Consider the following 12,256-nt stretch of genomic DNA (forward strand, 5'->3'; position numbering starts at 1 on the left):
TAGGGAAAGGAGAACAGAGAACAAGTAGGGGCATGTTAAACATGAAACCACAAATATGAGGATGTTAAATATAAAACCGTCATGAGGGAGTATTAAAAAAAAAAAAGGAGATGGGAACAAAATAACTTGCTGAAAGAGCACAAAAGGAGCACAAAAGGAGCTAATGAAAAACTTCAGACTCAGCCTCAGCAACAGCAGGCTGCCAGGGAATGCGACTCCAGGGCTCACAGGTGTAAAATGAGCATTTCAAACAGACATGGTCAGAGTATAAAAATCCCTCATTGAATTACCTGCCTCTTTCTTTGCTCTTAAATTTGGGAATATTCTTGGACATATCCCAGGGGTGAGACATGCATGCAAGAAAAGGTAGTATAAGGTGAGAAATTTCCACACTTGAACATAGTTTCATGTGTGACTGGCTACAGAAGTTACCTAATTGCCTTATTGCTTAAATTGACCTTTGTACCCGAGTGGTATGTGGCTGATGTCCCACCCAGCTGCAGAAGAGCCTGGGAAAAGCAGCATACAAATCCCACACCAGTTAATAAGGTTTCTGTATTGGTCAAACTGGCTGAAGCCACCAGTCAAGTTAGCAGATATAACATCCAGTTAAATAGAATGGCAAGTTTGGGGTTTGCTTTTGTAAGGAATTCTCATCTCCTGGCTGGCTAAAGCCCTTTGAATAGCTGTAGGGTATTGCTGACTTTTAGAGTCCTTGAGTTTCCAGGAAGCTTTTCAAAGAAATCAGCTTGGTCAAGAGCAGGCTTATTTCTGCAGGGTGACAGGAGGAAGTGATAAGCAGGGTGATCTGGAAAAGAGATGGACAATGAGCTGACTCTGCTAACACTACAGAATGACTCAGCACAACCTCAGGTAAAACCAGGAGATGCTGCACAGCAGCAACATCTCTCAACGCTGAGGGATGGGAGGCAGAGTAGCACGTTTGGAAAACCTCCCAGAGCAAGTGTTAGACAAGGCAGAGGGCAGCAGTCCAAGCTGTGGTGAGCTTTCTCTAAGGCTGGGAGAGGCCTCAGAGACAGCAGTTTGGAAGTGTCAGCTCAGAACCTGTCAAAAAAAACAACCCTGTGAAAGTCCTCCAGAGCAAAAGATCCAATCGGCAAGGACAAATCTCGAGCAGACTGGCATCTTCATGCAGCCCATGTCTGAAATCACCCATCTCACAGACTACAGGGGAACAAGAAAAGGTTCAGAGAGGGAACAAAGCTTCCTTCACATTTGGGCAGGTTTGCTTCAGTGCAGAGCAACTGGGACTCTTTAGCTTGGGAAGGGGAGGATGTGTCAGGCTGCCCTCACATGTGATCCTTTGACTTTGAGGAAGCAGAGAAGAACTTTAGATAATGCAAAAAGCACCAAAGAGCTGAACTAGGAAGGCAGCTGGTAAGACCTGCACAAGTGTGAGACCAGGGGCAGTGGGTATTCTGCCCAGCCATGGAAAAAAAAGAGCTTACCAGAGACAGTAAGCCCTGGCAGAAGCAGCCTGCATTAAATGCTAGATTGAGATCTAAGATACTGCAATTTCCTTCACTAGATCTGAACTTAGAGAGAAGTCCTAGGAGTTGGGAAAACTTTGGGTAGGCAGACCTCTCTGTGCAGTGTCCCTCTACATACCTGTGCTTTCTCTTTGGATGAAGCTGTTTTTTTATCTGGAATGGCCGAATGCATGAGCTCCTTAAGGAGGGTTTATGGGCACATGCTCTGCATGCCAGAGGGTGTTTCAGTGCTCTCCTTGGCCACTGATGACTTAGCCTTGGTGAGTCAGGGGTGAATAAATCACTCCATGCCTGTCTGTTTTCAGCTTGGACTCTGGAGAGAAAAAGTTCACATGAAACGTGAGTGAGCCTTTGGTGTCTTATTGCAAAACAGGGTGAGTTTTGTCAGGCTGTTTTGTAGAGAAATTATGTGCATTTCAGAACGAGTTACCATTGATACAGTTCAGATACGGCTTCTCAGAAGGTCCCTTCATCCTCCAGCCCCCACTCTGAAGAAAGAGACATGCATGTGTCACTGTCTGACCTTCATCTACAGCCTCCTGTGATTCCTGTGGGGCATTCAGAAGCATTTTTCCTAGGTTGGCCTCTCCAGCTCTGCTTTTCTTCCCCAGTCTGCTTTAACGGCAGGTCTGCAGGAGACCAGAACCAATTCCTTCCTTCCAAGACAGGCCTGACCACAGCCCAGCTGAGAAAAACAGCCTCTTTTTTGCAGTGCAGTGCTGACTCAGAAAGCCATGGGGCAAAAACAAGCAAATATAAAAGCTGTAAAGGAAACATCTTGCCACATGTGCACCACTTGACCTGGTTGCAGCATCCTGAGCAGCCAGGGCAGGGTTACAGCCCCTCATGTCACCACTGTCAGCCTCGGAGAGAGGCTGAGGAGCAGTGCAGAGCCTGGTGTGCTCTGAGCAGCAGCAAGCAGTGCCAAGGGGCAGCATTTCCAACCCTGCCCTCCCCGAGTTCCTTCTGAGCAGGACCCAGCCTGTTCCCCCAGCCTTTGTACACTCAAATTATCAGCTCTGCTGATAACACACCACAGGGGCTCGCATCAGCACTGGAGTTCATTTTGTTTCCTTGTAGCATAAAGAGAATGGAAGGAACAGGCAGCTCTGTTCCGTGGCAGGAACCTTGGATTAAACTTGTTTTAATGCTGGCAGCTGCTCTGCTGGTGCTGCCATGAGCAGACTCCCCCAGCCCTGCCAGGGCTCAGCGTGACCCATATGGGTGGTACCACAAACTACAAGGATAACTGGAATGCTTTGCCCAAGCCTAGGCTAGATTTGGAGATGCTCAAAATACAGTTTCCCTTTGAAGCACTTCAAGTTTGGACTAGCACAGGGAGCAACCTTATAAACTGTGGTTACAAGGGAAAGCTGCACAGCTGTAGGAGGGGATGGCTTTTTCTTCTGTCCCAGCCATGATTCAGAAAGGAGCACGCAGAGTCCCAGCTCCTGCTCTCAGATTTTCACTCTCTTTTTAAGAGCCTTTAGTTGTGTAAGCTGGGAGTTACTTGCTGAATGGAGCTGGTCCCTCATGCAGGACCTGTGAAGTGTTCAACACTTGGCCTTTGTTAGCTGTAGAGTTGCTGGTTTGCTCTGCCACTTGAGAAACTCCTCCTTAAGGTTGCAGTCCAGTTCAAGTGTGATACCAACACATCTATCTATCAGTAGTGATAACCACTTACAGGTTTGGGAGAGGACACCTCTCTTCTCAGGGAAAGGTGGGTAAATCTCCGTTACTAGCAGTAGCAGGAATTCCCTGTTTCTCTGTACCCACTTCCTGGACAAAGCAGCTGGTCCATGGGCAGGTCCAGATGTGAGTGACAGGGTATGAGCATAGACAGCTTAATTAACCTTGAAGACAAGGCAGAGTCCGGTACACAGGTTTCTGGTTTGTCACCTAGTTTCTGAAAGCAGAAAAACTTAATGGAAAGCTCTGAGCTCTTGGCTGTGCTGTCCCAGCCTGAGACCTTGGGGCCAAGCAACTCACAAGAACCTGCAGAGCAGCTGCTGAACATGTTTCTGTGTGGCCCCTCTGCAGGAGCTTGCCCCACAGATGTAAAATGTGCATGGAAGTCTCCCTGCCTGGCCTCTGTCTCACAGCAGGGAGCATGAGCATGCCTATTGTTTTGTCCCCACAGGACATCAACGCATACAATGGAGAACAACCCACGGAGAAACTCCCCTTCCCCATCATTGCTGATGCCAACCGGGAGCTGGCTGTCAAGCTGGGCATGCTGGACCCCGATGAAAGGGACAAGGATGGCATGCCCCTGACTGCTCGTGTGGTGAGTACCTGCCCTGGGGCAGCACTGCTCAGCAGCCTTCACAGAAGCCCTGCCTAGTCTCCGTGGGGCTGGGCCTGAACATGGGGGCAGCTTACCTGGATGGAGATGATGACTGTCTTCAGAAGCTAGGTTGACTTCCTTGGGTTAGATCAGACAAAACATCTTCTGGCCAGCCACTGACCCTGTCTCCCTGTGCTTAGGTGTTCATTTTTGGCCCAGACAAGAAGCTGAAGCTCTCCATCCTGTACCCAGCCACCACCGGGAGAAACTTTGATGAGATCCTGAGAGTGGTGGACTCCCTGCAGCTGACAGCATACAAGAAGGTTGCTACCCCTGTGGACTGGAAGGTGAGGAGGGGAGTAAAGCTCACAGTTGGACACAAGAAAGCTGCTGAGGTCCTGGAATATGAGTTAGATCTCCACCCAGGCCCCTGGGCTGTTAACATTCCAGAGTCAGCCATAGGAACCTCCCTTCCCTGTCCAGTAAATACTGGGCTTGGCCCTCTGCCTATTGGTTCTTTGGGCCAAGGCAGGTCCTGTCCTTTCTGCCTGTGATAAGGAAGGGCATTACCAGATGCTTGTGTGCCAAAATCCACCCAAAGCCAGCGAAGGAGCACGTGTGATGCACCCCTCCCTGAGCTGGCTCGCTGCTTTCCTGCCTTTGAGCCAGGAAGGGCCAGTATGGGCATGGCCCCACTTTGCCCAGCATATACATAGCCGAGTCCTGTCCTCATGCAGTATTACTGGATTTGCATAGTTGTGGCCATCCCCATTCAGTAGCATCACATAAAACTCCCACAGACAACTTTGAACAGCCAAGACACAGCAAAACCAAACAGCACAGTCCCTCCAACTCCTCTGCTGGTCTCATGGTTCCCATTTGCTCTCCCCCAGCCTGGTGACAGCGTCATGGTCGTGCCCACCTTAGCTGATGAGGAAGCCAAGAAGCTGTTTCCCAAAGGAGTCTTCACGAAGGACCTCCCATCGGGCAAGAAGTACCTGCGTTACACCCCGCAGCCCGAGTGAGCGGCTCTGCCCCGTCCAATCCACACTGCACCATCAGCAGCCTCCTACCATCACACTAACGGTGCATGGCAGTACTAACCCCCCCCCCCCATCCCTTTCATCCCCCAGGCCCCCTCAAAACTAAAACCCTGGGTGTTTTCTGACCTGAAATCAGCCCTGCAGGGAAGAGGTTATCAGAGCAGTGGGGGCTCCTGGGCTCACGCTGTGGAGTTGCTCCTGTTTGCCACCAGCCAAGGATTTCCTGGAGGCACGATGAGAAGTGTGGTGTCAGCACCTCCAGGACCTGTAGGGTTGTCCTGCTGGGCTCACACAGCTCCCATCAGGCAGCTTTGAGGTCTCCAAGCTGCCATGTGCCTTTTGGAGCAGCCGTCACTAACACATTAACACCTCTGTCCAGTGCGGGGCGTAGGGGAGGAGCTGCAGAGCCAAATTTCTCACTTCCCACTGCTTTCTCATCTCTTGCTGGAAGCTGATTGTTTTCAGGCTTTATGGAAGAGGGAATAGAAACAAATAAACTGATCTTCAGTACTACCTGCAGTATCCCTCGTCTGCCTCTGCTGGTGTCCCTGCAGCTGGGATGGGTGCCCATGCTCCCAGGCCAGTGGCACTGGCACATCTTGTCCAGTCTCTTGCTCTATAAATAAGGCACTTGGCAAACACACGTTGTCCCAGGGCACATAGTCTCAGAGAAGGCAGCAGGGCCCATGGCCGTTGTGCTGCCTCCCTTTGTGGCAGTTCCAGTGGTGGGAAGGAGGACATACCTGCTCAGGCAACATGCCTCAGCCTGGCCTGCAATGAGCTGCAGAGTGCCTGCATCCCATACAAGCCATGCAAACTCCTCCCTGCTCTCCTGCATCTTCATAGGGACTTGTCATGAGATGAGTGATAGTTTTAATATGACACTAGGAAAGAAACCCACTCACCAAATAGTTCATAAGCTGCCTGCCTGCATCCCTCCGTGCCCAGTGCAATCAGCAACACTCAAAATGAGCTGCTGATAAAGAAACTGCCTGGATTAAGGCATAAATGTACCCCTCAGAAAGCAGGGTTAATGCTGATGGTAAGAAACACATGGGATGCAATGAGATACCCTCCAGCATCCTGTGGGTCTTAATCCTGGGGCAGCTTCTGCATCCACCTGAGACATGGTCTCTCAGTCCTAGTCCTCAGACAACATCCAGAGCTGCCAGCTCCTCCTGCCACTCATTGTTGTCCTTCTCCATCCCAGCGTGCAGGCTAGGGTGTCCCACTGAGGACATCCTTTACCCAAACACAGCTGCATTTCAGAGAACTCCCTCTTTCATTATTTAAAAAAAAAAAAAAAAGTATATATTAATATTCAACAGCCTCCAGGAACTTTACAGTGAAAATGGCATCTTTCCCCAAACAAAAATTCTAAGTGAACCTTCATGATGAAATTCTGTGTTACCCCTATGTATTATTTTTACAAGGAGACAAAAGCACCCAGTCTCCGGGTTGACTCTTGTTCTCCCTCTTTCATTCTGCAAGAAGTGGAAGAAGGACCTGCAATTTCAAAGGACAAACATCTCTTTTCTGTGTAGTTTTTCAGCCTTATCAAGCTTGGCAGCTTCCCTAGTTCCTCTCAGCTGGGCTGCGGGAGCTCCTGGATTTCTTCTGGTCCCTTGGCACACAGCCCTGGACTTGACTTGGTTTCCTAAGGGAAAAGGAGCTGTCTGCTCCCCTGCCCAGGGCTTTCCAACCAACTGCCCAATTTTCTGGAAGCTTGAGGACATGACCCTATAGCAAGCACTGTGCAAACAGGCTGCTCTGAGCATCCCCAGGGAAGGGGCACTGCAGGGTGAGCACAACCTCACTGGGACACCAGAAAAGCCACCTGCAAGTCAGGGAGCAAGTCTCACCACCCCACCCTGCCAGGGTCAGACATACCAGATTCCAGACACCAGCCAGCCAGACTCAAAACAAACACAGGGTTCGGTTCCAGTACACAGCAACACTCAAAATGAGCTGCTGATAAAGAAACTGCCTGGATTAAGGCATAAATGTACCCCTCAGAAAGCAGGGTTAATGCTGATGGTAAGAAACACATGGGATGCAATGAGATACCCTCCAGCATCCTGTGGGTCTTAATCCTGGGGCAGCTTCTGCATCCACCTGAGACATGGTCTCTCAGTCCTAGTCCTCAGACAACATCCAGAGCTGCCAGCTCCTCCTGCCACTCATTGTTGTCCTTCTCCATCCCAGCGTGCAGGCTAGTGTCCCACTGAGGACATCCTTTACCCAAACACAGCTGCATTTCAGAGAACTCCCTCTTTCATTATTTAAAAAAAAAAAAAAGTATATATTAATATTCAACAGCCTCCAGGAACTTTACAGTGAAACTGGCATCTTTCCCCAAACAAATTCTAAGTGAACCTTCATGATGAAATTCTGTGTTACCCCTATGTATTATTTTTACAAGGAGACAAAAGCACCCAGTCTCCGGGTTGACTCTTGTTCTCCCTCTTTCATTCTGCAAGAAGTGGAAGAAGGACCTGCAATTTCAAAGGACAAACATCTCTTTTCTGTGTAGTTTTTCAGCCTTATCAAGCTTCGCAGCTTCCCTAGTTCCTCTCAGCTGGGCTGCGGAAGCTCCTGGATTTCTTCTGGTCCCTTGGCACACAGCCCTGGACTTGACTTGGTTTCCTAAGGGAAAAGGAGCTGTCTGCTCCCCTGCCCAGGGCTTTCCAACCAACTGCCCAATTTTCTGGAAGCTTGAGGACATGACCCTATAGCAAGCACTGTGCAAACAGGCTGCTCTGAGCATCCCCAGGGAAGGGGCACTGCAGGGTGAGCACAACCTCACTGGGACACCAGAAAAGCCACCTGCAAGTCAGGGAGCAAGTCTCACCACCCCACCCTGCCAGGGTCAGACATACCAGATTCCAGACACCAGCCAGCCAGACTCAAAACAAACACAGGGTTCGGTTCCAGTACAGCTCGAGTGGTTTTCTTTTAATCCCAGAGAAGTGAAATGCAACATTTGTTTGAGTTGGTACTAACATCCAGAGACAGAAGTCCAAGCCCCCTACTCGGTAAAGTCATTTGTATTTAAGGCACTCTGCAAAACCAGCTTTCCTCTTCTCCTTCTGATTTTCCCCACACGGCAGCAGAATACCTGGTTTGGTCTTTTCTCCGTAGCGACACCCACACATCCTGGATCTCCTCACCCTCTCCAGGAATTGGAAACAACAAATACAGCAAGAGCCAAATGGAGAAATGCCAGGAGACCGGGTTGATAAATACAGACAGGCATGGGAGGGAGCACAATGCCTGTGGGAGGGGGCAGGGAGGCTTCAAGCTTCTGAAGGAAGGGGACGGGCACAGGGTGTCCTCCCTGTAGGCACCGTCATGATTCCCCTTCCTTTCTCCTCCCAGCTCTGGAAGGGGATGGGAGTGCAGGGGCCAGCAAGCATCCCTCCCCAGCAATGCTCCCCAAAACACAGGGGGCTGGATGGGGAACGGGAGGGGGAAGCTGCCCCCACTGCACAGCAGAAATAATCCCCTCGACTTCCAGCCATCAATAAATACCAATAAATAACTTAAACCTTAAATAAATAAATAGATAGATAAATAAATAAATAAATAAATAAATAAGAAGATGGGGAGGGAAGGGGCACCCCGAGGTGCACAGCAAGGGGAGTGGGCAGGCATTTCTGTGGCCTGTCCCTCCCTGAGGTAACAGGGTGTTGGTGTGACAGGGGGTGCAGGGATGGTGTCCCACGGGGAGGTTGGATGACTGAGCCCTGGGGTCCAGGTGCTCGTCCCTGGCGTGGGCTCTGCCACTAGGACTCCCACTCGAGGCACCCATCAGCACCAGCTGTGAGCCACGGGACATGAGCTGAACCCGGGCACACACGTGGGAGCTCTCCCCGCTGCCATCCCCCTTCCCTGCCCTGCACCCGGGCTCCACCAGTCAGCGCTACCGAGCTCGGGGAGATGCTCACCCAGCACCTCTATTGAACACACAGCCTCGGAGAACATGCAAAACACCTGCAAGTTTTTGCAAACGTTGCTTGCACATCTTTTTTTGCAAACAATTTTTGCAATTATTTCTTTTTAAAGAGGAAATGCCCACAAAGACAACCCAGGCATCAAATCAAGTTAAGTGCATCAAATCCAGCCATCGGAAAAGGAGCAGCAGAAGCCTGGAAGGGTGAACACAGGCATGGTCCTGGGGCTCAGCCAGAGCCTGCCTGTAGGCTGGGGCAGCCCTGGGAGCAGAGGCACAGGCTGCAGCCAGGCACCAAGCCCAACACCAGCACCAAGCACCAACCTGGGGCCATTGCAGACACACAGGGACAGAAACGGCACCTGCTGCTGTCTCAGAGTCATAGCAGATAATGTGCCAAGGCTCCAGCCAGCCAGCACATCCCTAAAGATGAACTCAGCAGCATCCCTGCACCAGCATCCCTGCTCTCCCAGCTGGCTGGCTCCACAGCAGTGCTGCAGCAGCTTCCTGGGCTGCACGGCGAGCACACAGCCCCTGAGCACTGTCCCAGACCTTCCCCGTGGGTTCTGGGGAGCTGGCTCACTCAGCCTCTCTGGACTCAGGATCCTCTCCAAGCAAGGAGACCCCTTTGTTGGGAAGCCCCTTCCTCTGGCTTTTCAGCTCTGATGCTGCCAGAGACGTTTCTGTCCCACTGGGTCAAAAGCATCCAGCGCCCTGATTTCAAACCAAAAGGGACTTACCCATCCTCCTCCTCCCCCAAGTGTTAAGGAAAACTGTATTTAAAGTTTCTAAACCCTCTCCACACACACTGCTTGAGAAACGAAACATCAATGACTGCAAAAGCTGCCCATCAATGCCATCCCAGCACAAAACCACAGGCAGAGCCTCACAACAGCAGAACATCTTCCCACGCCAGCAAGCTCTCAGCAGGAGTTTTGCTCCAGAAAACACAGCAAACCAAAGCTCAGAGCCCCCTCTCCCACCTCAAGGCTGTAGCCCCCTGTGATAACAGGCACCAAAAGCAGCAGGTTCCCAGCCCACTGGGAGACTGGGAGGAGCAGGAGCCCTGGCACAGGGAAGTGCACATCGAGGCATCAAAATCCAACGCTCCCAAAGCAAAAAATAAAGAACTGAATCAGCAGCAAACACTGCTGAGAGTAATAAATAGCACAGGGATTTCACAAGGGTTTTTTGGTCTGAGATGCCTGGGGAGCCCCTTTGCCAGCAGGGACCAGGATGCACATCCCAGCCTGGACACGGAGAAGCTGTGGCTGAAGCTTTGCAGGAGCTCAGCCATGCTCTGCGGAGCGATGCCACCGAGATGTGCCAGCACACCACAGGCACCAAGGCAGCATCCCAATGGCCCAGCTGAGGGCAGCACTGCCAACACTGCAGGAAAGGCTTTGCATGGAAGTGCCCAGCACGGCAACCCTCCCCAGGGTCTCCTGGCAGTGGGACAGAAGATGGGACCCTCCCAGAGGGAATCACCCACATTCCCAAGGCAGGGCAAACCTCCCATGGTGTGAATGCAGGGGCACGAGCGGAGGAGCCACGGGGCTCACACCAGGGTGGAGGACGGAGCAGATAAAGCAGCAAAAGTCATACCCATCTGCCTGGGAGTGATGGGGCACCTGGGGCATCAGCAGCACTGCCACGGCTCTGCTGCATGCCGAGGGCAAAACGTTGGGAATTGCAGGCTGCAGCCCACGGCATCACGCTGCCCCACAGACCAGCCCCACAGACCAGGCAATGCCAGCAACCTAGGCACAGAGCAGAAAGGCAAATAACCCCCCTGCCTCCTCCTTCCCAGGCAAACTCAGGCCCACACCACAGAGCCTCTGCTCACATCCCTGCCTCCAGCTCATGTTGAAGAGGCCCCCATCCCTGCAGAGCCTGGGGAGTCACTGCAAGGCACACAGTTCCCTCCCTGCCAGAATCACCCTGCTCTGCGGTGGCCAAGGAGGAGAAGGGTCTCCACATGAGCCAGTATTCGCACGGAAAATGAGCAAGCACCCAACAAGGGAGTTAAGTCTGCAGGGGAGGCGCACAAGTCTCAGGGTAGCTCCAGTTTGGTCTGGGTACAACACTGTCAGCCAGGCCCTGGGCTGGGTGAGCAGGCACCATTCCTGGCTTCTCTCTCAGCTGGGAATGGGTTTTGCTTCCATGAGAGAAAGGCCAGTGGGATTTAGGGGTGGGGAGGTTAAGGAACTGCAAGGATCTAGTGCACCTTAAAACGAAAGGATATCTAACCTGCCCTTAGATCTCACTCCAAGACAGAAAAGAGCTATGGCATCTCCTACACTCACAACTACTCCAAACACACCCCGACGCATGCAAAACATCCCGCTTCCCCTCGGCTGCAGAAAGCCCCTCCCAGGCAGCAGCAAGGCTGGCACCGGGCTCCGGCTCCGCCCCCGGGCAGGGCAAAGGGTCGATGATCGATCCCAAATGCATAGGTATAGACACCGTGGGGACAGCCACGTCCCATGGGAAGGGTCACCCCAGGACCCCCCGCGTCCGGCAGGCACGGTCTCCACTTCTACCTCCAGTTGTGTGGAAAGCAGCACTGGCCACAGGCAGGTTTCAATCCTCCTCACATTGCCCTGCAAGGAAAGATGAGTTGTTTAGGTGAGACAGCCTCTTTGCCAGCTGCAAGCTCCTAGGAGTACTCAATTCTGCTTCCTGGGAAATCCTCCAGCTCAGTGATCCCTATTCCACACCAGCCAACTCTTCCTGGTTCAGGAGGAGCCGTGTTTCCAGCCACAGATACAAAGGCAGGAGAACCCGAGAGGCCTGCTTTGGCTCAGGAACCCCACTGATTGGCAGCACCCAGGCCCTCACACCCGTGCCCTGGGGCTGCTCTACTTGGGAGGTATCACGACGATAGGCTGGCCTCGCTTGGGCCTCCACATGAGGACCTGGGCATCGTTGGCGTTGGGTTTCACTAGTGCATTTGGTGGGATGGGCTCCATCCTGCTGAGGATCCGGGGCTGCTCTTGCTGAGTCCTTCCCACCAGCCGTGCCCGCTGCCCCAGCAGCTGCATGGGATCCACCTCAATGTCCACTCGCATCCTCCATTTTATAGTCTGCAAGATGATCTTCTCCTTGGTGGTGGTGTTCATGGCCACCAGCCATGTGGTGAAGCTCTGGTCCCTTTTAATCCTGGTCAGCAGTGGCACGTTGCTGTTGCTCACAGGGACAGCCCACGTCACGCTGGGGTAGAAATTGTCATTCATGCTCACCGAGAACCTGGAGATCTTGTTGGTGGGCCCCACCAGGGTCACAGTCTCCGTGGTGTTTCCATACCAGGGGTAGCTCACGCCATCCGAATCGCTGATGGCTTTTACTCTTCCTTCTCTCAGGTCCGGCAGCTCCCAGCTTGACCTAGCAAAAGAGAGACAGGGGAGAGAGGGGAGAGAGACAGGCCAGGCCAGCTGGGAGGCAGCAGCGACAGCCCCCGGCG

At 52.3% G+C, this 12,256-nt stretch overlaps 2 protein-coding genes across 2 annotated transcripts in view; one reads left to right on the forward strand and one right to left on the reverse strand.

Annotated features, from left to right (window-relative positions):
• The window catches only part of PRDX6 (peroxiredoxin 6), a 5,765-nt gene extending 908 nt beyond the window's left edge, over positions 1–4,857 (forward strand). Inside the window, exons 3-5 of the mRNA XM_009999908.1 lie at positions 3,652–3,798; positions 3,999–4,145; positions 4,692–4,857. Of these exons, the coding sequence (XP_009998210.1) occupies positions 3,652–3,798; positions 3,999–4,145; positions 4,692–4,823 (426 nt within the window). The 3' untranslated portion in view covers positions 4,824–4,857. The remainder of the gene's footprint in view (positions 1–3,651; positions 3,799–3,998; positions 4,146–4,691) is intronic.
• A 6,797-nt stretch (positions 4,858–11,654) lies between these two features.
• On the reverse strand, positions 11,655–12,170 carry FAM78B (family with sequence similarity 78, member B; the record flags this gene model as incomplete). The annotated part of the gene is made up of 1 exon (XM_009999869.1): positions 11,655–12,170. A coding segment is annotated over one exon (516 nt), but the record flags the coding sequence as incomplete, so codon positions are not given.
• Positions 12,171–12,256: the final 86 nt, after the last annotated feature.

This window comes from Chaetura pelagica, unplaced genomic scaffold, assembly GCF_000747805.2.
Source record: "Chaetura pelagica isolate M959 unplaced genomic scaffold, ChaPel_1.0 scaffold246, whole genome shotgun sequence".
In the NCBI taxonomy this organism is placed as follows: Eukaryota; Metazoa; Chordata; class Aves; order Apodiformes; family Apodidae; genus Chaetura; species Chaetura pelagica.